This window comes from Mustela lutreola, chromosome 9, assembly GCF_030435805.1.
Source record: "Mustela lutreola isolate mMusLut2 chromosome 9, mMusLut2.pri, whole genome shotgun sequence".
Lineage (NCBI taxonomy): Eukaryota > Metazoa > Chordata > Mammalia > Carnivora > Mustelidae > Mustela > Mustela lutreola.
In genome coordinates, this window is record NC_081298.1 from 139,967,516 (window position 1) to 139,993,916 (window position 26,401).

Below are 26,401 nucleotides of genomic sequence, written 5' to 3' on the forward strand. Positions count from 1 at the left end.
CCCTGACTGCTATACATCCCACAGATGTCTTCTTCCTCCAGGAAGCCTTCCATGACTCTGCCCTGTGCCCTGTCCTTGGTCTCAGCATGGACATTGAAACTGGGAACGTATGTCTCGACGTTAGACATGTTTAGAAGACAGGGACTAAATTTTACTTATCTTTGTGCCTGAAATACAAGACAACAAGCTTCTGTCCGAATAACAACAACAAAAAGCAAACCCCTGTAATCTATCTGACGGCATTTTACTATCATTAGGCCTTAACGCATGGAAACCTGGATTCTGGGTCTCCAGCTCAGTGGTTCCCAATCCCTTTTGGACACCAAAATGATAACAAGCATCTTATCAGACTGTAGAAGCTGCCACCCGGCTTCAGATCTTTCATTCAGAAATGGAGGCAGGTGGAGGGGCCCAGGTTTCTAGTAAGTTAATGTGGTTGACTATAATCCCCTTACTTCTAGGTCATTTCTAAGTGAATCCAGCCAGTCTGTGATAAAACAACTGTTGTTTGCATTAAGCACCTGATTTCTTTTCTTTTCTTTTTTCTTTCTTTATTTTTTTTTTAGATTTTATTTATTTATTTGTCAGAGAGAGGGAAACAGAGAGAACACAAGCAAGAGGAGTAGCAGCAGGCAGAGGGAGAAGCAGGCTCCCTGCTGAGCAAGGAGCCCGATGCGGAACTCGATCCCAGGACCCCATCTGAGCTGAAGGCAGATGCTTAAACGACATCTGAGTCCCAGGCGCCTGATTTCCATGTTTTCCTCATTTCAACGAGAAATGTAACACGACCAGTTTGTATGCACAACGGGGCAGACAGACATGTAGCATAAACTTGTATGTGAATGCCATCAGATTCTTCCTCAGGTAAATTAAACCACTGTCAGCCAATGCCAATTCCTGGGCCTGGTGACCGGGGAAACACAAGGAACATTTATTTGTGATGGGCAGCCCTTGACCCCAAGCCACATTCCATGAACGGCGTGCCTGTCCATCCTACCAGTGAGGAGCTATGCCCTAGACCTCCAGTACTGGCCTCTGGGGATTCCAACATTGGCCTCACAAATATAAGAGAAAATTAATTTCACTGTTTGAGCCCTTTCCCTTGTTTTTTTTCTTTACCATTTCAGAAAAGGACCTGAGAGTTCTAGATAAATTAAATGCATTTCTGAGACTACACTCAGCAAACAAGACAGAAAAACACACACAGGGGCCCTGAAGAATGTGTGTCAGAGCGGGAAGAGCTCCCAGATCTGGGTTCCAGGCCCATGCCTTCCGCGGAGCGTGGGACTCTGGTGAGTAAATGGCCAAATGTCTCAGCCACGTGAAGGTTGGAAATCTGCTGTGAGATACTCACAAGGTTAAGGTAAGAAGCAAAGAATAGAGCCAGGGACACAAGCTCAGCCACACTCAGCAAAGATCCAACAGCACACACGGTAAACAGAAGCACGATGTCATTTCTACTGAATATGGACAATGTATGCTTTTTCTAAACCTCACAACAACTTTGTAATAAGACCTACGCATTCTTCCCCATCATGGTGAACATAAGTTGGGGCGCTCAAAGAGGTTAAATATTTGTCCTGGGAAACAGGGCCAGCAAGCAGCCAAGCCAGGCTTCAAATCCAAGTGCATTTCACCCCAAAGCCCACTGTTCTCCTCTGTACTAGTGTTCAGTTCAACAAGAAAATCAGCTTCCCTAGCCCAAACAGGGGCCCACATTTTAGATTTTTTTAATTCTATTTCAGAGATGGGTCAGTTACATCGTCTAGTTCACTTCAGTTAGAAAATTCTAGCACATGTGGTTTAACCGCAAAGGAAAGCTCCTTCCAAACCACATGCTCTTCTATAACTGTTTCAGGGTTAGTGGTCAAGACATGGGCAATTCCAGTGTGGCTTTGCAAGGGAGTGACAGCCACAGCAGACATCTGGGGCTGAGGTCTCCACTGGGTTAGAGAAACAGGACACAAAAGCCAAAGTCGCCTTGGGTGCCCCCCAAATCGTGCCTGGGCCGCTCTACGCAAATACCCAAAAGGCGGGGGGGGGGGGGGTTCCCTTTCATTAATGCCGATTAGGTGGCCTTTAAGCCTTTGTTCAACTTAACTTGATAACAGTGTGAGTTCTTAATATTATCATCCCTATTACCTTCTGAATAAATCCAGTAGAATTCAGAGGGCTTAGAGACTTGCCGGAGACCACACAGTTGGTAAGAGGTGGGCAGGAACCCCACTCTTTTCACCTTGCGGGCTGCCTCCCTGCCCATGGTCACCGGTGGGGAGGAGGAACCTATCTTTTCTCTTCACTGGCAGTTAGCCCAGCACATAGAGGAGGAATAGCAAGACCTCACATTACAGCACCAAGTGCTAATGAACCTCCTATCACCCCTCCTTCTGGGCTTCTCAACTGACTGGGTATAGGGTGTTTTTAAAAATTCTTTCCCTTACAGGGCACCTGGGTGGCTCAGTGGGTTAAGCCTCTGCCTTGGGCTCAGGTAATGATCCCAGGGTCCTGGGATCCAGCCCCACATCGGGCTCTCTGTTCAGCAGGGAACCTGCTTCCCCCTCTCTCTCTGCCTGCCTCTCTGCCTGCTTGTGATCTCTCTCTGAGTCAAATAAAATAAATAAAAGTCTTTTAAAAAAAATTCTTTCCCTTATAAATCTTTGAAACAACGTGTTGATTCCCACACTCCAATCATGATCCGTGAAGTTGTGAGCTCATCATCACCATAATTTCCTTATTTATATTTAAAGTGTTCTGGTCCACTGTAATCTACTTTTTGATGCTCAAATTGTCCCAGCTTCAGTCAGTGGAAGCTTCTTCATGCTGATCTACTTGGGGTTTTTAACACAAATTCCCTTCTTGCAAACAGATTTGTAACTTCTTGATAAAATATGATAGCGCCGTATGTCTCCGTGTCTTCCTGAAACACCCAACAGGGTCCCCACCGGAGGAACAGTAAACCCTCCACAGATATGTACTCACTGACTGAGCTACTGCTCCAGATCTCCCGAAGTCTGAGATTTTCCTACTAGAGAACAGAAAGTTGTTGAGTGCCTTTATCTTTCTTTTGCCAGAAACAAACTTAAAATAGGAACCTGAAATAAATAGCTTGGGAATAAAGTTTCTGGAAAGAGCCCAAACTGGTCTATCAGCTTTTATTTACAAAATTGTTGAAAGCTGTTTCTCTAAAAAGAACTCACTCTCCTGCTTCCCCCGTTGTTCAAATAGATCTTAAACTCTGGTTCTTATTAATGATCCAGATCCAAACGTCTTTGATGTGGGAGGGACTTAGGGACATGAGAATCCAAGTCCCTGAGACCACAGCAGGACAAGAAAGACCTCGTTTCTTCTCCATTCTAACCCCACAGCCCTTCCATTTCCCACACCTCACAGCCCCAAAGTCCCACTTCCCACCAATCCAATCAAAGGGATGAAATGAGAGATTCGCACTGAAAAATCTCTTATGAAGCCAGCAAGCACGCATCCATTCTGAATTTAGAAGGACTGCATTTTATTGTGTGCTTTTTAGTTTACTTGATTCTGTGGTTTTAAAAAAAACAAACCCTCCTATCAAGGAGAAGGCCCAATGCATATAGTTCAAAAGCTGGGTCCGAAAAGGACAAAAGGCAGCCCCTTTACGCTTCCTCAGCAGGCCCAGCACAGGGAGGAAGCAAGCCCAGGGCCCCAGCACTGCCAAACGACAGCCCGGGCCCCAGTCAATTCACCCTCCACCAACCTCTACATCCACCTCAAGTATTTCGCTCATCACCTCCAACCCTGCAACAGGGGTAAGGCTGTACGCTGGGGCGGGACACACACAAGAGTGAGCACCGTAGCTGGCATCAATGTCTAGGGAAAGACGAAACCACACCACAATGGCCTGAAACATGGCAGGTGTTGGGATTCGGAGCCTCCAAGAAGGGGACATCTGAACTGAGGTTCCAGAGTTAGGCAGCAATTTCCAGAGAAGGAACAGGCAGGTAATCAACCCCAGGGAGTAGCGCGGAGCCCCACGTGTTCAGAGGCTGTGAACGCTTTTGTAGGTTTCCAGCTCCTGCGTGCCCGTAGCTCTCAGCTCTCCACACCATCCCACGGCAGCCCTGGCCCCAGGGGCCATCCGCACCCACTGCTGGGTCTTTTCAGTTGAAATGGGACCTGGTCCGGAATCCTGCCTTTACAGACAGGGAACCAAAGCTCAGAGAAGGTGCTGACTTGCCCGCATTCACACAGCAGGTGTGCGGCAGAGCTGGAACAAGATCTCTGGTCTCCTGACGCCCCGTCTTCCAACGTTCCCCCACGGGTCCATCACAGCCACTACTCTCGGCTCTAGGTTAACACGAATGTGCTCCTGGCCCCCAGCCAAGCACACGCACTGGTAACCCAGACACCAAGGGCCACAATCAGAGAAACGGGGGTTGGCAGGCCACCCTGACTGGGACAGTCTAAGCCCCTGCTCCTGGCCAGACCACGGGCCCCTCGGGGGTCCAGCTGACACAAACACCTGCTGACACCCCCACATACCAACCACCCACTCAGGCCGCTCTGCCAAGGGCACGTTTAAGAAGAGACGTATGTTCTCTACGGTAGTAGCTTTACAAAGGCACTCCCAATGGCACACTGATTAATATTCAACCGTGTGCCATCATTTTAATGTCCACACAATCTGCACAAGTGCACACGAAGGAGACCACTTCCCCTGGCGCTGGCGACCCCACACATCGCCTGGTTTTGTGTCCAAGTTGGAGCGCACAGTCTCCTGAGGGAACAACTGCTTCAAGTCAAAGATAATCTTGTTTCCGACAGGATCTCTGCCCTGTGATCTTTCATCCCGTGGGAGAAAACCATTTTTAGAGCTTTATTTCCAGAGCCAGCCCAGATGAAAACCTTTCAGTTCACCATCTGGTAATCAGAACCAAAAGTCTAAGACAATTTGACATCCCATAATCTCACTTCTAGAAATCCATTCTAAGGAAATAATCCAGGTGATCAGAGGTATGTGTGCCAAATAACTTGTCAAGAGTGAAAACAGAGTGTATAAAGCGCCAACAATGTGCAAATGAGTGAAGAGCTGTCTCTATAAAATGGAACATTCTGGAGGCTTCTGACATCATGAAGTAGGAATATGCTCAGCATATTTTTCTTAAACACGTTTAAGAAAAAAAGGGGCGGCAGGATATGAAACTGTATATTTAGTCTCAACTTTATAAAGTTAAAAGTAGAGAAGAGGTTGCAAGGAAAATCCATCAAAATGCTAAGCGGTAGTGAAAACGGCGAGTGCGCCACCAGGGCAGCTGGCGTACAGGCCCGGGGCCCCACTGTCCATGCAGCATCACATCCTCCCCCAGTGGGCAGCCTTCAGCTGTGGGAGCTCCCGTGGGAGTGGGAACAGCCAGCCTGGGGGCCGCGGTCACCAGCCCACACCCCCACACCGCAGCCTGTCGCACACAGGGAGTGGGAATGGCCCCCGGCCATGACTCTGTGCTACTGCACCTCTCAATCTTCTAAACTAAGCGTGTATCATCTTTATAATTAGAAAACAACATGTAGAATCAATACGACAGAACAGACTGAAGTGTCCACTGCCATGGCTAGGGCATTCTGGCTCTCTGTGCCTGTGCCTGCTGAGGGTATCACAACGTGAATTCTTCACCGAAGTCTCTCTCGGACAAGCCGCCACGACAGAGGCAGTCTTTGGGACCTGAGTACCTACCTGAATGGCTCTGACAAGACACAGGGACCTACAAACCAGAAAGGGTTTGATGCGAACACCCTTCTATTTGACAACTCCTAAGCTCAAGACAAGCAAGACAAGAGAAATGTGGTCCCTCTCTTGGAGCTTCATCACCTGCCACGTTTCCAACCTTCTGTGCTCTTTTCTATTTTCAAAGCTCATTTTCTTTAACCCTTTCCTGGGGCGTCCCCTTTGACATTATGGAAAGCACCAGTCCTTATGGAGGGGATCACGGACATATCTAGTCTGGTTACGTCCAACACAGGAAGCGAGCGATGAAGTTATTAATTAACGTCAAGGTCTGGCTACTGAAACAGGAACACTTTCATCTGAGATCACCACGTATTCTTTGATCCTGCCCTTGATAAATGACAACACGGTGACGTCGGAAGTCTGTGTGAAGGACCCCACACAGCTCTAGCTGCCTCAATATAAAACACCCACTGCTTGCAAAAGTGCATTCGGGTGTGGGGGGGGGGGGCTGAGACTGATGCACTAGACGAGGTTTATTTTTTATGCTAGCTTTCTTGTCCTTTTAGATTACAGGCTCAGAGTACAGAAAGCCTATCAAGGTTCACTTTTATTTACTCTTTACTCTTCCTGTATTTCCCGAATACCCACTCTCGGTCAAGAACATTCTTGGTACTAAAGGGTAAAAATCCAATCATGTTGAAATCCTTTCCGGCAGCAAGCACTGAAGAACACGGATATTCCGGAAGCAGAGCCCCTCCCTCAAGAAGCAAAGCTCCGCAAGGGAGAAAGATGCACAGGCGGTCAGTTTGGTGCAGAGAGCACAGCCAGAGACAGAACGGCCCTGGGAAGCTTGGGGGTGGGGGGACAGGTGTGGCCGGTCAGTTTGGTGCAGAGAGCACAGCCAGAGACAGAACAACCCTGGGAAGCTTGGGGGCGGGGGGACAGGTGTGGCCAGAGGACAGGGAGCAGCCGGCAGGGCCCAGATGCATCCCAGGTAACGAAGGGCCCCCAAAGGCTGTAAAGTGACATGGTAAGACTTGCATCTAGGAAAGCTGGATTTGGAGGAACAAAGATGAGTAAAGCGTGGCGCCTGCCAATGCACAGCTCAGCACGACGAGAAACGAGAAATGCTCGAGAACAATCCATTACCACATACGTTACAAGAGGGAGACTGCAGCTCGAAATGGAAGTGAGCACATTTTCTAGGGCTGGTGATGGAAAAGGCTTCCCAGAGGAGGTAAAGCTTATGAGTTTGGTCCTTTGGAAGCCGGTCCAGGAGATGAGAGCCGCGAGCAGCCAGCTGCCTGACTCACCCCAGACAAGTTCTCCAAAGAGCGGCTTCCCGTCCTAAGGTTGCTCTGCGACCACATCAGAGGAGGGAGAGGCTCTGGCTCTCCTTTAGCCTGGAATCCCCAGGTATCTGGCACGGAAACAGGGAGGCAGACATCTGCTGACCGGACTCCCGGCTACTGGAAACCTTACATCCAATTACACAGATGCCCCCTGTTGGCAAAGCAGCTTGACCAGCCACATTACACAGTGTGCATTTTGTCATGGCAAATTGCTTTCAGCCTTTTCCCCTCTTGATTTCTGCCTCCCTATCCCTAAGGATACAATTCCCATTACTCACAGATGCTCACCAGACTCCTCCCCCCGCCACCCCTCTTCTTTGAGAGCACTGCAGACCAGGGGAAAAGACCGCTCCTGTGGTGTGCCAAGACCTCCCAAGTCGTCACGCCCCAAAACCAGCAGCCTTGAAAAACCAATGGTCTCCAAGCCTCAGGTAATAGCTGCTACTCATGCAGGCAAGATTTTAGATCAATAAACACATATATACATATGTACACACGCACACGACCTTTCAGCTCTGTGACTCTGGGCAAGTGGACAGAGTCTGGAGACTCCCTGAACAGATTCAGGGACCCCCTGAATAATGCTGAATAATGTAGTCAATGTTTTACAGTAAGTAAGGCAGATAGTCAACTCTGTGATGATATCCACATCTATAAAATATGGGGGTTTAGCTAGATCACTGGTTCTATAATCTTTTATCACAGACATCAGTAAAAATCAGAACAATGTTTCTGATTACCTCCTCTGATTACCTCAGGACAAAGCATCTTTATATAACTTCCCATACAATTTTCAGGATGCACAGACCCTTTAAGTCTGTCCACAGACCCGACTCACCAGGTGAAAAAGCCCAGCCTAGATGAACTTAAACTCCCTACCAAATAAATACGATGACCCTAAGTATGATTCATGTTAATACGTGGGACTTTAAGAGTCTTAGTTAGCGTTCCTTCTGATTAGCCATCTGTCTGTGATTAATATGCTGTTCACTGCTGACAGGATTCCACAAGTTACCCACCTAAATTCCAATCATTCTTCTTAACCAGCAGAAGAGAGACCATAAGCATTTCAGAGACTCGTAAGTAAAAAACATCTCAAGGTCTCAGAGTCCATGACCCCACCACCCCTACAACTTCCGTAGAGGAAGCACCAAGCCTTTGCTGAAATCCTTCCAATGACCAGCTCACTTCTCTCTCATATTTGAGTCAAAGCTTGCTCCCATGAAAATACCCTTTAAAGAGAAACAGAAAATACACTTCACTTCCTGGTCCTAGAGAAAGCCTTCAGATATGCCCTCTCCCTACCTCCCAAGCTAAGTACTAGGTCCTTCCAGGGTCCTCCTATGTTGAGGTTTTCAGCTCTAAGATTTTGAGGTCCCTCTTAAAATGTTGCTTTTACAATTCAATAAAGGGGTAACCAACTTTTTTTTTTTTTAAACATACTTCCCCCAACGTCACCTGACTCAGCTTTGAGCTTCTCACACACTGGTTCATGCTGAGTTGTGGTCAACCAAAACCACTTGGAGTTCTTCAAAAGGCTCACCATGGCTCCGCCAGCTGATATCCAGGAGGGTCCCACAGCCTTACTGCTTGCTCATTCTCCACTGTGGACCCTCGTTCGCAGCTGGTGCACCGAGCACTGAGCACCGGGAAGTGGGGTTCCACGGTCAAAAGCAGAGATGGGGAAGCAGGTCTGGTTCTGAATCTCAGCTTCTGTAATTGCTGAGAACCCTGGAGATTACTACTCTGTGCCTCACTGACCTCACCAATAAATGGAGTTGCTGATAGTACCTAACTCACAGGGCTGTTGTGCAGACTGTATTCATGGAGGTAGTTGTCTAGCACAGGGCTGGCCCCACAACAAATACTTCTTGGGGGTCAGATTATTATGCCTGCACTCTCAAGTTTATGAACATCCACACAGAAACCTTTTCTTTATCATTTGTCATAATCTCCTATTCCTTTTGATCACAGACACAGTAACATGTATTTTATATCCTGAGTTTTATAGTCTGAAAATGTCATCATAAGCATTTTTCTTCATGTTGCTACATAACCATAGTTCCATCAAGCAGTATATCCTAATTCAGTTATTGGAGGCTTTCAGGTTTTCTCTGAGATAACTGGGACAATGCAATGAGCATCTCTGGGTATCTTTCCACATAAAGAGTTTTATTTCTCTTGAGGTGAACCACCAAACTGCTTTTTAAAAATTCCATGCCCTGGCTTTCAGTGCCACAACAAAGCAGCAGAATAGTTGTTTCATCCTACTCATGCCAATCCCTGAGGATTACTACGATTCAGTTATTTTCTCACGTAATGGTAGAAAATCATGCCAGATACAGTACCTTCTTCGTGCACAATGAAACATCACTTCCTCAACTACTGCACAGGTTTCTTTCAAACTGCTCTATCCTTAAATTATATAAGTATAATAGAAAAAGTTCTCTGTATTAATTTTAAGCTTGGGATTAATTTAATAACCATATTCTAATTAGCACTGTAAAAAAGGGAGAAATACATACACAAAATTATTAAAGTCTCATTTTCTTCTGTAAGGGGAAGATGGCAAGGGTTTACAGGAAAATCAGCATTTCTCTCTTTGTACTTCTCATTTCAAGGAAGTGACAACTACTCTAGGACATTCAGATAAAGGGTAAAGAAGATATCCCTCTCTCAGTAAGAAGATCTGCATCAAGTCTTCAAGATAGAGTAATTCTTAGAGAAGTGAAAATGAAAGTTCCCCGTTGTTTCCTTCTTGATAAAGAAGAATTTTCCACCCACTGCTAGGTCAAACAGCTAAAACATGTTAGCTCCAACTTCCCAGTGCAGGGGAGGGGGAGAACACCTTTGGACTGAGAGAGAGCTTGAGACATTTTAAACTAAAAAGTTTTAGAACAAATACAAACTGGATGTTTTTAAGAGGTCAGAAAGCAGCTTATGATGAGTGGGAAAAATTACTGTAGAAACTGTTTCTCAACAAACCATTATAATAAAGGCTTCTGCAAACCTATACACAAGATGTTCTAGAAAATGAAGATAGCTGGACTGTCATCGTTTTTGAAACATAGGAGCAAATGTAATATACTTGCTATTATGTAGAAAAACTTGCTTTTTATCTGTGGGGACACACATGCTACACTCTGGCTCAGGCCAAATGTTTAAAGTCACACATGCGTGTGTGTGCATGCGTGGGGGGGGTTGTATCCTCAAAGACCAGCAGCTTCAGCGTCACCTGGGAACTCAGTCAGCAAATACTTCATCCTCCAGGCTTTATCCTATAGCTACTGAACCAGAAATTCTAAAGATGGAGCTGCTCAGCACCCCGTGTTTTAATAAGACCTCCAGGGGATTCTCGGGCACTCTGAAGTTTCAGAACCACTACCCTAACGCAGAGCTGGGCAAACTTTTTTCCTAAAAAGCAAGAGTATATATAACAGGCTTTGTAAGCCAAGGGACAGTCCTGAGGCGACTCTGTAGGTACCTGGGAAGAGGGTCAAAGCCAGCCTCAGCTCCCTGGCTGTAAAAACACATCTGGCTGCCCTACAGCATCTTGGACCCCCCTTCTGCTTCCCTCTGTACAAACCCTCACCCAGCAGAGCACAGCAGTCGGCCGCAAGTAGACTGCTCACATCTAAAATGCTAAGTTTCTCTCCTACACGAGGAGACAGTCTCAGAACTTGCAGCAGAAACACGACAACACACAAAGGAAGGTTCAAGAAAATGGACAACGGCTCTGCGGCCTTGGTGTCCGCCGCTGAAGGAACACACGGCGAGCATGTTTGCGGCGACCGTGCTTACCGTGTGCCCTGAGCCATGCCTATCACTTCTGCCTTGTTGCTCAGTTAATCTTCACTAATATTTTCAAAATATTAATATTCCCGCCTAATGTGTGAAGAAAGGGAGGCTCAGAAAGATTCGAGAATTTCCGGTGACAGGCTTTCTGAGGAGCACATGAACTTCTACTCCAGGCTTCTCGGGTTCTAACACCTACGCGCTCTTCATCCCAAACTCCACTCACCTCCAAGAATTAGTCGCTGACCTTAAGGGCCTGCCATCTAACTGAGGGGCAAAGCTCAGCAGACACAAACCTGTTCGAGAACAATAAAGAACAACACTGCAAGGGTAAACAGGGCCTGTGTATTAGGAACTCTTCCAACGGACTCAACTGCAAAACTCCGAATTTTGAGGTAAGATGAGCTGACAAAGATGAGCACATCCCGAGGCCTGGACCCCGTGAAGATGTTCTGCGACCTGAAAGATGGGAACTGAGGTTGCACTTGAAACTCAAGTCATTCATCAGCGGAACCCGAGATGGGGAGGCGATCCTGGGTCACTGGGGTCGGGCCCAGGACGCTCGCAGGATCCTGAGCTGTGCACGAGGGAGGCAGAGTCTGTGTGTGCTATGGACAAAACGGTGTCAGGGAGCCCCCGCCACCCCATGTCCCAGGGTGATGGTATGTGGAGCGAGGCCTCCTGGGAGATAATCAAGTCTGGTTGAGATCAGGAGGGTGGGGCTGCCAGGGTGGCGTAAGTGCTCTGACAAGAAGAGATGCCCCAGAGCCCTCTCACTGTCCACCCCAACAGGACTCGGCGAGAAGGCAGCCACATGCTGGCCAGGGACACAGCATGCACACAACTCAGACACGCAGACCCCCTGGCCTCCAGCTTCCGGCCTCCAGAACTATGAGCCGCAGATGCACACGGATGAAGCCACCCGGCCTGGGCGTTCTGTTAGGGCAGCCAGAGTCACGGTGACGAGTGTGAGAACGACTGCACCGGCCGTGACAGGTTTTGAAGATGAAAAGCCACAGATTGAGGATACAGAGCTAGAAAAGGCAAGGAAGCACTCTCACCTGGACCCCCAGGAAGGAGCACTGCTGATGCCATCACCTTAGCCCCACGGGCCCCATCTCTGACCTGAGCTCTCCAGAGCCATGAGCTAAATCTGTCTGTTTCTCATTTTCACAGTTTTTCTCGAAAATCGTATATGAGATTACTTTATTCCTGCATCTTCTCAATTGTCTCCTGGTATCTGCCCTTTTCCTTTCCTACTTGGCGAGATTTGGCTTTTCCATCCCAGGATCGTTTTGTGGTCTCTGTCAGGTTTTGGTCCAGTGATAACCATCTCGCGAGGGTGAATGCCCACATGGACAGCTGTGCCCTGCGCCCTGTCCCGCTGGATGTACTCGCGCAGTGTAGACGCCGTAGGTCTTCTTGTAAACCCGGACCACTCTGTCAATCTGCTGACCTTTGGAGTGAGCTGGCACAACCCGGACTCTACCACGCTTCAGATGGGCTTGGCTCAAACACTGTACTTCTGCCTCAGCTCTTTGCAAAGAGGGGGAAAACATAATCTTCCCACAAATGTGGGAGAACACATCGAAATGTCTTTCACAGCTCTGGTTCCCATCAGAAGTCACAAAGGGATTAAACTTCATCTTGGCCACTGTGGCTTCAGTGAGGGCCACAAAAGGGAAGAAACGAAATTTGTCATTTTAAGGCACTCACTTTATGGTAAGTTGTCCCAGCAGCCACAGAAAACTAACGTAAGAGAGTAAGTAAAGAAGGTTAACGTCTTCAACAGGAGCCTGGGACAGGAGGGCTTGTGTCCAGACCAGGAGTGGGGCTGGACGGCAGACGGTGGACAGAGACAGAGACAGCCTGCAACAGAGAGACACTGGGGACAGGTAGGGATCAGTTAGAGGTCAGATGGGGCCAACCCATAACAAATCAAGAAAGCAGGCAGCAAAATCCCAGTCTCAGAGAAATTAAGGAACTCAAGAAGGGAAAGGTATGAGGCAGTGTAAGGCATGAATGGTGAATTCTTTCTGTTGTTCTTTTAATCACAGTGAAATGAGTGCTCTTCCTAGGCGAGCAGTGGCCTTAGGACATAAAGCACACTCATGATCAAGCCACATGGGCCTCCTCTTCGAACTAACCACCCTGAGAGACAGCATGTGTGGACGCTCACAGGGCCCCAGCCCGACTGCGGTCGCCCGCGGCTAATCCCTTCCTGAATATGCCCCACTGATTTCTGGTGTCTGGTTCTAAAAATGTTTCATTTATCCTCACACTCCTCTAACCAAAAATATTCAAAGGAATATGAAACTAAAAGCAGTTCTGGAGAAGAGTTCCAAAAATGTTGTGAATGGTGTCAGCACATCCAAAGAAAAGGTATGGGTTTTCCTCCAGAAGTCACCGAAGAAGGTGAATTCTTTGAAGCAACCACAAGGCTCTGAAATAAAGCCTTTGGGATCCGTACTCTGACTTTAAAATAATTCAGATCCATGGCCTCATAAGAAGTCAAACTCGGCAGGATCTACCAGATGGGTAAGAGATGACAGAAATAGCAGCTCCCCCCCAACCCCGCCACCAAGGGCTCGCTAATGGTCAGCCTGCTGTGCGGCACCTCAGGAAGGACACAGGTTGGGTGCCTGAAGTGTGAGGTGAAAATTCCAGAACCAGCTTCTCCCTTCCTCAAGCCTCCCTTTCCTCTAAGAAAGTGGCAAAACGCCCTTTCAGGCAGACAGAAGAGCAAGTGCAGAGGGAGAGGGCCCAGAACGTGGCACACCGGGGAAACCACACATTACTTCCCAGAAGGACCCCCGGAAGGCAGCCTGGACCCAGGAGGTGTGAGGGGCTCGGTCTGCCTCTGGCATCCTGCTGTGTTTACGGAGCCGAGGCTTACGCTGGATCGGTGAAGGGAGGCAGTGGCGATCTCATACGCAAAAAGATCTGGAAAAGGCTAAGAGAGTCCTCTCCCACACTCCACAGGGGCAGGCTGAAGGCTCCAGCCCGTCCGGCAGGAACGACACCTGCTTACCTGTTCTTGACCCCAATTTCCCTACAATGCTACAGCCCGCGCCGGCCTTCCTCATCTCTCCCAGGCTCTGCAACTCGCCTTCATGAACGTCAACGTGGATAATGAGAAAACGCTGCAGACTCTCGAGCACAGAAGTAACATCACTGGGCTGTATTTTAGGAAACGACTCTGGGGCAGGTAAAGGAAGGAGGTTTGTGGCACACGCTAGACAATATAGGTCACAAAGGCAGATGTGACACGAGTGTTACTAAATTCGTACAGGCTAGTTTCCTGACACTGTGTGTTTATACCTCCTCCCTCTACGCTGGCTTGTGAAAGCTATGTGGCCGGGTCCCAGGCTAGCCTACGGGGACATGCAGGTCCTTCTCAGGACTGGCCGTGGTCACGTGGCCAATGCTGGCACAAGAAGCAGAGTCCTTCATTTTTATTTCTGATCAGAACAGAATCAGCCTTCTCGACACGGGACTTCAAAATCACTCTTGAAACCCATTAGAATATAAAAATTCCCTCTTTTAAACTAGCCTTAAATTATAAACTCAAAAGCCCAAGTAAACATGGTTAAAAAACAACAACAACAACAACGAAAAACCACTCCTGAGATATTTTTTGAAATCTATTGTTTGTCAAAAGAACTAAGCATCCATCTTTGAGTGATTTCTGGAAATCTTGAAGATGCTCAGTGGGCCAGACACCCCGAAAACATGGTGGCCTCAGAACGGAGCAGGCCCAGCACACAGCCCCGGGCAAGCAGGAAGCCAAGTTCCACGGAGCGGCCTGGGAACACGTGCAGCCCTCTGATCTTAGGTGGCTCGTCTGTCAAATGAGAACAGTCAGCTGTAAAGATGAACATAATGTATGGAAAGCACAAGGTTTGTAATAAGCGTCCAAAAAACCTACAAATGATCATGATTCCTCCCTGCCCCCTCACGACTTTAGGAAAAAAGCTGGAGGCAGGTGACCACCTCTTTGGAGAGTCAAACATTTGTTTCAGCAAAGCTCGGTGTTGAGTGAAGAGGTTTATACTCTTTGTTATTTCCTTTTAAATAAAAAGTACTTTCCTACATACATTTATTTCGTTATGTGTTACTCAATGAAAACTAATTCTACTTCCTTCATAAAATCAGTAGTTGGCAGTAATCAATCAATCGATGTTTATGCATGTGCAAGCTAAGCATGGTGGTGGTTTCTGGTTTTGTGTTTTAAAAACAGAAGAGGACTGTGACAGCACCTGTGGCTCAGTGGGGTGGGCATCTGACTCCTGGTTCCAGCGTGGGTCATCATCCCGGAGTCACGGACTTGCTCTCTGCACTGAGCCCCATCCGTGCTCAGTGACGCATCTGTTGGACAGTCGCTCCCTCCCTCTCCCACTGCCTCTCCCCCTCCAATAAATAATACAATATTTTTTTTATTTTTTAAAGATTTTATTTATTTATTTGAGAGAGACAGAGAGGGCCAGGGGAAGGGCAGAGAGAGAGGGAGAAGCAGACTCCTAACCTGACATGGGCCTCAATCCCAGGACCCCGAGATCATGACCTGAGCCGAAGGCAGAGGCTTAACTGAGTCACCGAGGCGCCCCAATGAATACAATCTTTTTAAAAAAAACAAAACAAAGACTGGAGAACATCAGGATGAATTTTCAACCTTGGCACTACCGACATTTGGGCCCAGCTAATTCTTTGCTGGGAGCTGTCCTGTGCGTCACAGGGTTTTAGCAGCATCCCTATCCTCGACCCACAAGTGCCCACAGTCCGTGCACACACCCGCCTACCTCTCAGTTGTTAGTGACCCAACTGGAGGGAGCAAAATCACCCTGATCCGCATTCTAACCCAACTGAATTATTTCAGAGACAAGGAAACCAGGGCTAAAACATGCGAAGCGATCTGCTCCAGGGGACAACAGCGAGCGTCACGAGTTCCAGGTCCAAAAAGCTTTCGAACTCCGTGGGGACAAGCAAGCTTAGTCACGAACAACTTAAGTCCCTCCCACCTCTTCTTTGCTTTCCTGAACGTCTTTCACGTTCTTTTGGAACTTAGCCATCAACAACTGAATACCTGTCTAATCATGTAACGTCAATACGTTACAATAAAATAATGGAAAATGAAGGGGGAAAAGTATCTATAAAGTCAAAAATGCCAATACAGTCATTTTTTAGCATTCTGCCCCCAAATCTTTTTTCCTATATATATGCTTTTTCCCCCTCTTGATAAATTTTTAATCTTCTCTTTATCCCTGAGGTCAAGATAGGGTATGGCCTGAGATATGTACACATGTCCACCCATAAACACACACACAGGCACACTCGCACACATACCACACAGTGTGTATGCACATTTACATGTGTGTGTATAATCTGTTTTCCTTACACTTCAGTCACTCTCTCAGTCTGAGATCTTATTTTATCTTTTATGGAGAGGCCAGTGGGGGGGAAAGGGAGAGAAAGAGAATCTTAAGCAGGCACTGCCCAGTGCGGAGCCCCACACAGGGCTCTATCTCACGACCCTGAGATCATGACCTGAGCCAAAATCAAGAGTTGGACGCTCAACCAACTGAGCCACCCGGGTACCCCTCAACCTGAGATCGCAAATCTTTCTTAAGTTTTTTGAGAATCTGTCAGCTATTGCTTTTTTTTTTTTAATTTTTTTTAAAGGTTTTACTTATTTATTTGACAGAGAGAGATCACAAGTAGGCAGAGAGGCAGGCAGAGAGAGAGGAGGAAGCAGACTCCCTGCTGAGCAGAGAGCCCGATGCGGACTCGATCCCAGGACCCTGAGATCATGACCTGAGCCGAAGACAGCGGCTTAACCCACTGAGTCACCCAAGCGCCCAGTCAGCTATTACTTTTTAAAAACTCTCCCCTTTTCTACTTTTCCCCAAATGATGGGTGCTATATTGGTCCCTCTCGGTCTATTTTCTGAGGCTCCTGATTTTTATTTTGCACTGTCCATTCACTCCTTTAACTCATGTCCCGGCAACACGGGGCATCACTAACCCTCTCCTCCTATGTGGGTAGCTTGCCATTTAGTAAATTTTAGTCTTTATTTCAACAATTACATATCCTTCTATTTCCATACCTTTTATTGGCTCTTTCCTGGTTCCAGTAACTAAATACCTCCCTTGCCTTTTGAAGGGTGTTAATCGTACACTCTTATGTGGAGTCCTGCCCTGAGTGCCCTACTAACTTAGTTTCCTCAACTGTGAGCTCTCTACCTTATTGCCTGGGGACCCGCCAAACGTTAGGCTATTCTTAATAGCATTTTTGAGACTGGGAAGTGTCTCATTTTGAGGAAGTCTGATTTAACAGGTTTTTTTTCTTTTTACACTATTGCCTTCTGTGTCCTTTCCAAGGAGCCTTGCCTGCCCTGTGTTGTAAAGATGTTCTTCAAGAAGCTTTACAGCTCTAGTTTTTATGTTTGAATCTACGATCCATTTCACAGCTCTGCTTGCGTAGGGTGGGAGAGAGGGCTGTACTTCCTTTGTTCTGATGGAAAGATCCAGTTGTTCCAGCACCATGTGCTAGAAACACCTTCTTCTCCCGGGTCTCTGCCCTGGCAACTGTGCTGACAGTCAGACAACTCTCAGTGAGGGTCTATTTCCAGACTCTGTCTTTTGTTCCACTCATCTCTTTGCTGACCCCCTGCTGGCAACACAGTCGAGACCACCACGGTCTCACAGGACCTGAAGTCAGATGGCCTAACTTCTCCAACTTGTCTCTGTCCCAAGATGACTTGGGACAGTCCAGGTCCTGTGTGTTTCTCATAAGTTCTGGAATCGGCTTATCAATTTCTCCTGCTAGAATTTTCATTAGGACTGGGGTGCACCTTGGGATCAATCTGGGGGAGAACAGACATTGTGACTCCGTCGAGTCCTCCATCCCACATACGTCATATACCTCGTATTTAGGTAATTCCTGCCAGTGGTGTTCTGTAGTTTTCAACATAGAGTTCCTGCATATCTTTTGTTAAACCTGTTCCTAAATATACTTGCCATTCTTGACTATTGTACCATCTTTGTAGCTGACGCTTCCTACTGGCCTCTTGACAATCTTGGCTTGCACAGCCCTCCCCGGGGGAGGCAAACGCCGTTCCTGGAGCCGCTGCTCACAACAGCAAACCAGGGTGGGGGTGGGCACAAGAGGTACTTCCAGAGCCTTCTGTGCCCCTCCCTCCTTTTAACCACCCGTAGCATTCCCTGTCCTTCTACTCCAGTTGCTGCTGCCATCAAAGGGAACAGCATGAGGGTGCTCCTGTGGCCTGACAGCGTCTGTGGGCACAGATCCCAGGCCCTGTCCTCCTCCCGGCCACCAGCCACGAGCAACGGGAGTGTCGCTGCCACACTCGGCAGCGCTGTGCTCGCCCACAAGCCAGCCCTGCTCTCTGCGGTCGGTCACCTGGTTCCACGGTCTCTGGGAGCTCTCACCACTGCTAGCCCTCCAAGGCTGTCACTGGCTTGTTTCTGAGAGACACAACATAGTCACTTCATGACTTAAAAAAAATTACTATCACCTGTAAGGTTCTGAGCAGGGGGCAGACCCGCCACATGTGTGCAGCCTGAAATCTTTAAGTCAGAAAAAAGTTTGAATTACTTCAAAAAGTTAATGGTGCTTGTATGTTAATCATCATCCCCAACAAGAAAGGCAAGCACTGGATGAGAGCAACGGAAGGGCCATTCTGACGTGATTAACACACACCCCAAACAACGGAGGCAGCAATGAGGCCGGTGTCCTTGTCTACCATGTAGACAAAGCTGGTTCATGCAGGGCTGTGGTGGGAAATTCAGCCGCACTTCAGAGAACAGGAAGCAGCACGGGGGACCGTGGGAGGGTGGGGGGCGGGGGCGGGGGCGGCAGACGCAGCGCCATTCCAGAATTAGACAACTGACAAAACACACTTCTAAAAACGAAACATCCCAACTCAACTTTACAATTTGCAGGACAGGAAAAAGAAGGTTTGGTTGATTATTCATTAATGGGGATCTCTATTAGGGCCTCAGTCACTGCTAACACCAGGATGTGCACAAAGAAACCCCTAGGAAAGAATGCATACTCACCCAGCCCAGAGACATTTATTGCTTTCACGGATTTCTTCATTTTGTAAAGAACCATCCGGTCCACATCCAAAGCCTAGAATATAGAGAAGTGGTATTAACACGTGTTTGAGGTTAGATCACGACTATGAGGGAATGGCCTTGTGACGGCCACTCTGGAGGCCCCGGTGAGCGGCTTCTGGGGGACACATCCTCAGTGTGGTGTGCCAATGGGGTCATCCCCAAAGCCATACCCTCCCAGGTGCCTGACCTACACCAAGCACGGAGCCACCTCTGCCCACGATGCGCACTGGCTGCTGGCCCCTACAGCGAGGAGTTTCACCTGGGACCGACTCCACCTCCACCCTGTCTCAGTCCTCCCTGGCACCAAGCATGGCTCTGATCTGTGCCCACCTGCCAGGTGTTCCTTCCCAAGAGAGGCGAAGGGTAGGGAGCAGGGGGAGGAGCAACGAGAGGGTGCTAAGGCAGATCTGCCGCCAGCGTGTTCCCACCCCAGCCAGACCACCCCACCCACAGGCAGCAGGGTCTGGGGGAAGGCAAACCCACTCCGGACTTGCAAAGACCCCGACAGGAATTTTTTGGGTTAGAAGGCAGGTTCTTAATCCTCTCCGAGTCCAGGCTTCCTTCCAGAACCAGGGCGTAACAAAACCTACTTTGCAAGGTTGAATGATTAATTGGACACACTGAAGTACTTAATATTCCTCTATTATACTCCGTTTAATATCACACTTTAAGAGATCAACCCCCACACAGTAGTAGCACATGGCACCTGGAGAGCCTCGCCCACAGGAAGCACAAGCAGTACCTGCTCAATGACCACGCAGATCAGGAATTCTAATTATAGCTCTGCTCTCACAAAAGTCACGGGGGGTAAAATGTCCTCTGAACCCAATTAAACACTGCAGAAGAACAATGCGTCACTCTTGGTTGTGACACGAGGAAGGGAGCATGTGTGAACTGGGAGAGTGACAGCTATCACAGGGTCACTATACAGAAACCAAGAACTGCACCAGCCCAACACCTGCTATGCAGTGACACTCAGTTAAGAACATCATTATTACTCGCCACGAGTTTTAATCATAAAGTTTCAATCACTGTCATCAGCAGAGCACACCACCTCAGCAGAGCCCCTCAGGTCCAGCCTTCCTGAATCGCCTTCACATACTTCTATTTTTAAGAGCGAGCACGCAAGCCAGAGGGCGGCAAAGGCGAGGGAGAGAGAAAATCCCAAGTGGGCTCCGTGCCCAGAGTGAGCTTAACTCAGGCGCCCCAGATGAATCCCTTCTTGAATCCACTTTCAATATCAGCATGCTGAGTCCCATTCTAAAGCAGCAATGACTATTTTTTAAAGATTTTTATTTCTTTATTATTTTAGAGAGCGAGTGAGAGAGAGCGAGCGAGCGAGCACGGGGAGGGCAGAGGAGAGGGAGAGACAAATCTCAAGCAGACTCCCCCAACACTGAGCCGAAACCAGGAGTCTGCTGCTCACCCGGCCGAGGTGCCGAGGAGCCCCAGGAGAAGTTATGTTCTAAAAAGCATTATTGGGGAGGCACCTGGGTGGCTCAGTGGGTTAAGCCTCTGCCTTCAGCTCAGGTCATGATCCCAGGATCCTGGGATCGAGCCCCACATCGGGCTCTCTGCTCAGCGGGGAGCCTGCTTCCTCCTCTCTCTCTCTGCCTGCCTCTCTGCCTACTTGTGATCTCTGTCAAATAAATAAATAAAATCTTTAAAAAAAAATAAATAAAAATAAAGATAAAAAGCATTATTGGGGCCCCTGGCTGGCTCCACTGTAGCGCAGACAGCTCTGAATCGCAGTGTCGGGAGCTCACACCCCATGTTGGGCACAGAGTCTACTTGAAATTTTAAAAAAAGGTATTATTTGCTGACATACTATAGGAAGGTAGGTAAGGACTGACATAAGAAAGTCCAAACTTCCTGTAGGGAATACGCTTTTATTTTCCTAGGCCATCTTTACTCTGTCCTTGGCCTTCCCTTGAGATGGGAAAAGGGATCTGGAGAGAGAAGAGAAGCCATGAAACTCACTGCGGAGCTCCTTCTCTGGAAGCGTCATCCACCTTCCCGCCCCAGGCCGCCGCCCAGCCATCAGGACCCTGCCCTGCGAGCGCCCACTGGCTGGGTTCTGCCAGTGACGGCGGGACCAGGAGTTGTTCAGGCCGCAAAAGAAACACTGATTCCTGAAGCTCTATCCACTGTGTGTCCGAGAGCACAACCCTCACAAAGACACAAGTTCAATGACTCATCAAAGCTCTGGAAGGTCCCAATCCCCAGGTGAAGGGCCATTACTGAAAGACAGATTTGATCGAATCAACATCTACTCCCCGGCTTGCAGAGAGTTTGGTCGGGAATTGCTAGAACAATCTCTGCCCTGCATTCAGGTAATGACACCTGCTCCTCCTCCTAAAGCCTCCCACAGGCAGCAGCAGACACCCCCACCAGCCCGGCTAGCCTCCACGGAAACGTACATCAGCCAACATTCCGACCAAGCCCTTTCTGTGGCCCAGGGGGTATGAAGGGAGAAAACGGCGCTCGCGGAGGAGAGAGATGCACCGCACAAGTTCAAGGGGCCGTGCCCACCCAGGACGCTGCTGCTGTTTCTGCACATCCTCAGAACAAGGCCGCGATTCCACGGCGGCTTTGAAACAGCTTCGCGATCTGGCCTCACTGCTTCTCCAGCCCCATCTCCTGACCCCCTTCATTCCCCAACTGTACCCTAAGCTTCCGTCACAATGAGCTCCTGCAACTCTCCCCAACCTTCCTCCTCTTTACTTCTGAGCACTATGCACTCTCCTCCCTCCTCAGCATACTCTCCCTGCCTCCTCTTGACCCAGCGCCAATTCTGCAAGTTGATTTAGGGACATGCCCTCTTCCCGAAAGCCTTCTCGCACAGGTTGCTCACCCACTTCTCCTGTAGCATCCTGTGCTTAACTCAGTAGTTCAGCCCATAAAATTTACTGAGCACCTACTATGTGCTAAGTACTAAGCCAGGTGTTAAGAGCTACAAGGGTGAGCAAAACAGGGCAACGGCCATGCCTGCTGGGAATTCACAATCTAGCAAGATAATCCTCTAAATAAACACAAAGCCAGCAGTCCTGGACTGCCTTGTACTGGGCTGCTTTTCCATTTGTCCCACTCGCCACAAGACCTGTGCTGCCCACTGGGGTAACTACAAGGCACATGTGCCTAGCGAGCACGGACATATGGCCAGTGCCACACATTAAAATGATAATATTTTGGCCATATTAGGTTAAATGTTAATAAAATTAGCTTTTTGTATCTTTTTACTTTTTTTCAGTGGTCTCCTATAAGGGCCGGAACTTGCTCATGGCTGTGTCCTCAGTGCCCAGCAGAAAGCTGACATACCACAGGACCAAAAACAGCTCCGTGGTACCCCGAGACCAGAAAGCCAGGCAGGGACTCAAGAGGCTGACAAGGGTGTCTGGCTGATCCTGGAGACAATGGGCAGCTACCGAAGGTTTCCCAGCACAGAAGGGAGAGAGCTGTACCTTGAAGGTCATTCAGGCCCCAGCAGGAACAATGGACCTGAGCAGGCAGGAAGTGGATTCAGGGAAAGGATATCCAAGGGTGAAGGACCTGGCTGGGCCCCATGACTGGGAAGCCACATGGGATCAGTACAGGGCACCAGACACTCTGGAAAAGTCAGTGAGTAACAGGGAGACCTATTCTGCCTTCTCAAGGGATTTTGCTCTCCAGCCTCTGGCACTCTGAAAGATGACAGAGTAATCTTGTGCCCACAGGGGTTTGACTCAATTGTGCTGAGAAAAATGGGCACCAGAATCATTGTCTATCTTGGTGTGGAAGGCCGACCACAGACGAAATACGCTTCGGAACACCACTGAACTTGGCAAATTTCCTCCCACGTTATACTGTGAGGCACACCCCTCCCTGATCTCTTCCTGCATACAAGTCTTGTAAAAATAGGCCACCATATGGAATCTTCTAGCTCTGCTATTAAAGGGGCTGTGCTGTTTCCTGAACTCAGGAAGAGTGGATAAGCGGTAACTACTGCAGCTTTTCTAGGGGTCTGTTCAGAGCCTGGAAATAAAGGTGAGGTAGGCACAGAGGTAATTTTAAATTAAAACTGCAAGAGGGAAAGGCGATTACCTCCCCACCCGGAAACACACCCTTCATTATGGTGCATATTTACAGATAAATGAGATTAAACTTGGTCAGGAGAAGTTAGAATGATTAAGACCATAGTGCCAGAAAAAGTCTTCTGTCAATTACATACAAAAACATCCCTGAAATCCTAAAACAAAAAAACAACAAAACTTGAGAGCCTCAAGAAACCAAGGGTGTCTGTCTGTCATCAAGCTGAGACCCCTAGCAGACCGGGCACTCGCCCGCCCCGTCCTCTCCCCAGACCTACCCAAGCTTCAAAGGAAGAAAAAGAGCCAGAGCCCCAGCCAGAATGTATGTATAAAAACCATAAACATGGGCCAAAACTGAATGGCCAACACAGACCTCTGCGGGAACAGAGCAACAGCTCAAGTCCAGCCAAACCACATTAATTCTGAGGCTCTACGCCACAGCCAACCTGCAGTTTATAAAACGAGCTTCCCAGAGTAAATTTATCACATAAACAAGACTGCAGAGATGTGTCTCAGAAGTTATAGAGGAAAATAAACAACTGTTTCCAACCACTCCAAAAGCATCTCTTTTGATCCCTGAGCCACTGCACACAGGGCCCCGGGTCTGATTTATCTGGGCAAGCAGCGCCCTGCAGGCCCGGGGGCTCATCCACGACCACAGCTCCTGGGAGGGCTGCAGCTGGCAAAAGGAATGTGCCCCTGAGACCCACGGGGCATGAGATCCCCGACTCGCTCCTTCCCTCCTCAGGCCTGTGCTGTCCAGTAGGGTAGCCCCTAGCCCCATAGGAACATGGAGAATACAATTAATTAAAATGTAGTAAAATAAAAAAATCCAGCTCCTCACGTCTCCCCGCCTTTCTCAAGAGCTGCAGCCCCACATAACACCGTTTCTAAACGCGCCAGCCCCTCTATGCGCTTCCTCTGCACCTGCAGACCCGTGTGTGCCATCCTCACAGGCGGTCCTGTAAGTCACTGGTGTCATCTGGGGGGTCCTCTCCTCTCCCCCACCCTGCCCTGGGCTCGGCCCAGAGGTGACCATGGGACACACCTATCTCCCTTGAGAGGCTGAAGTTACTCTGTGTTCCCAGAGTCCATGGGGACGTCCACCCTGGCACGGAGGCTCCCCGCCTCCTCATGCTGGACGGCAGGGGCCAGACCCACAGTGTCTGAGGAGCTGAGCCGGGAGCGGGTGGGCCCCTGCGGCGGGCTGCGTTTTGTAGGGCTGCGAGCTGAGGAATTGCACAGATGGATGTTTCCAACCCACACGACCATGAGTTGAAGGGGAGTAGCAGCTTTGAACCTCACTGCAGGAATCTTCCCAGAACGAACTCCCTGATTCTGATGAGCAGACCAGCGTTACCGAAAACCTGTACTGCATCCAGTGTTATATTTTGAACTTGGTTAAAGTTATGGAAATTTATTTTCTCTCTTATTAATACAAGTATCTATATAATATGATATAATATGTTCCATTTTGTCTCCAGGCCTGCAAAGCCTAAAATACTCACTGTCGGGCCCTTTACAAAGTCTGTTGACCCTGGCCCCAAGGATTCACACAGAGGTTTCTCCAATCCTGGCAGCCAGCCCAGTATCCTCTTGGCATAGCACCGGTTTGGCCGCCAGTAGTTCGAGCCAGCAAGGGTGGGGTGGGGTTGGCTTCCTCCTTGGAACCCAAAGATGCTGCCTGGAGGAAAAGAAAATGGCAGACCACAGGTCCCCCCCCCCCCCGGCCCCCCCAACGGTGGGCCGCCTGGGAGTCCTGTTCCACTCTCCTGTCCCAGCTCCTCTCCCTCGCTCCTTTTATGAAAGGCTAACCTGAGAGGCAATGACATTTTTGAAAGACACAGACCAAATGACAAAACAAAGCAACACTCAGATCTGTTGGCTTTGCCCAAGGATGGCTTTGCCAAGGAAGAGCCAGACAGACATTTAGATGGCAGCTCTGCCTCATCGCACGTTTCACTTCACTTTTAAAGTAACACAAAACATTAATGACAGCGTCAAACATTTCCAGAAGCCTTCTGGGATGCACAGAAATGCACTGTGGCCTATAGGCTCAGTTTAAGGCCAGACCAATAATGGATCGACTTCCTTCTGGGAATAAAGCAGAGGCCTGGAGAACAGCAGGTGTCACAGAGAATCACGATCAAATAAATATGCAAACTAAATCAGCCGTGTGAGACACATATGCGTCAGGACACACTGGAAGGGCACACTTGGTGTTCTTCAATAAGACTGAGGGTACTCCTAGTACATACACATCTGCACCAGAAGACAAGGGGGTTCGTGGCACTCTTGCAAACAGCTGAAAACTGGACCAACCCAAATGGATGAAATGTTACATGGACACAGACAAACATTACCCACTCAGAACATAAAGGAATTTCACAAAAATGGTAAGCAAAAGCAGCAATTTGCAGAAGTCTACATGCAGTATACTACCACAGAAGTTTAAAGGGATAGGAAAAGCTGGATTATACGGTTTATGTTTAGGGATGAATAATGTTGCTGATAAAACTACAAACAGAAGCGAGGAGAGGTCTATCACATGGCGGGGCATGGCTGGGCATGGCTGGGCATGGCTGGGCATGGCTGGGCACGGTTGGGCACGGCGGGGCGCGCAACCACCCTGAGGGTGTTGACAGAAAGGCGGGCGGGGAGTGCTCTCTGAATGCTGACCGTGACCAGGACAGCTGGATGAGGGTCTGTTCGTAATCGCTCTTTAACTATAGTATATTTCCTTACGTGTGTGGGTGTGTAATTTGCTAACTTGAATAAAAATAAACTTAAAGTCTTCTTTATGGAAAAGAAATTAAGATCAACCAGAGTTTGGGGGTAGAGCCAGAAAGGCTGCCAAAATGAAATTGCCTCACAGGGGTAATCCATGAGCTCAGCATTTTGGTCACACACCATGAGTGAAAGGAACTTAGAGATCCCCTAGTCCTGTTTCCATGACATCCGAGAGCAGAGGACACAAATCAGTAAGCTGGAGACAGAGGTGAAGACAGTCATCAAGTCTGCCAATTCCTAAAGCAGCCAGCTCTTGAGAGGACAGGCAAACAAGATACATTTCTTTCATTTTCCTCCAACAGGTTTTTACTCCTCAGAATGTCTCAAATTCTGTGTGTTTCTGCCAGAACCAGGTTGGTAGCTCAGTGGGCATCTATTCAGAGGGCAGCCAGCCCCCTGACCCCAATCGTCAACTAGACCTTGACTATGTCCTCAATCACATACGCGAAACAGTGCATCCAAACCTGGGGCTGGGGTTGGGGCGGGGATCATCAGGGAAGGGGGCAGCGGCACACACCCAGCCTGTGGGCATGTGGCTGACCCTGACCCACGTGTGTA

At 48.6% G+C, this 26,401-nt stretch overlaps 1 protein-coding gene and 1 pseudogene across 5 annotated transcripts in view; both read right to left on the reverse strand.

Moving 5' to 3' along the window:
• The window catches only part of ASAP2 (ArfGAP with SH3 domain, ankyrin repeat and PH domain 2), a 162,940-nt gene that overhangs the window by 88,862 nt on the left and 47,677 nt on the right, over positions 1 to 26,401 (reverse strand). For all 5 annotated transcript variants that reach the window (XM_059132685.1, XM_059132686.1, XM_059132689.1 and 2 more), the window contains one exon: positions 18,927 to 18,999. In XM_059132685.1, the coding sequence (XP_058988668.1) occupies positions 18,927 to 18,999 (73 nt within the window). The remainder of the gene's footprint in view (positions 1 to 18,926; positions 19,000 to 26,401) is intronic.
• LOC131807403 (large ribosomal subunit protein uL24-like) lies at positions 530 to 18,915 on the reverse strand (annotated as a pseudogene).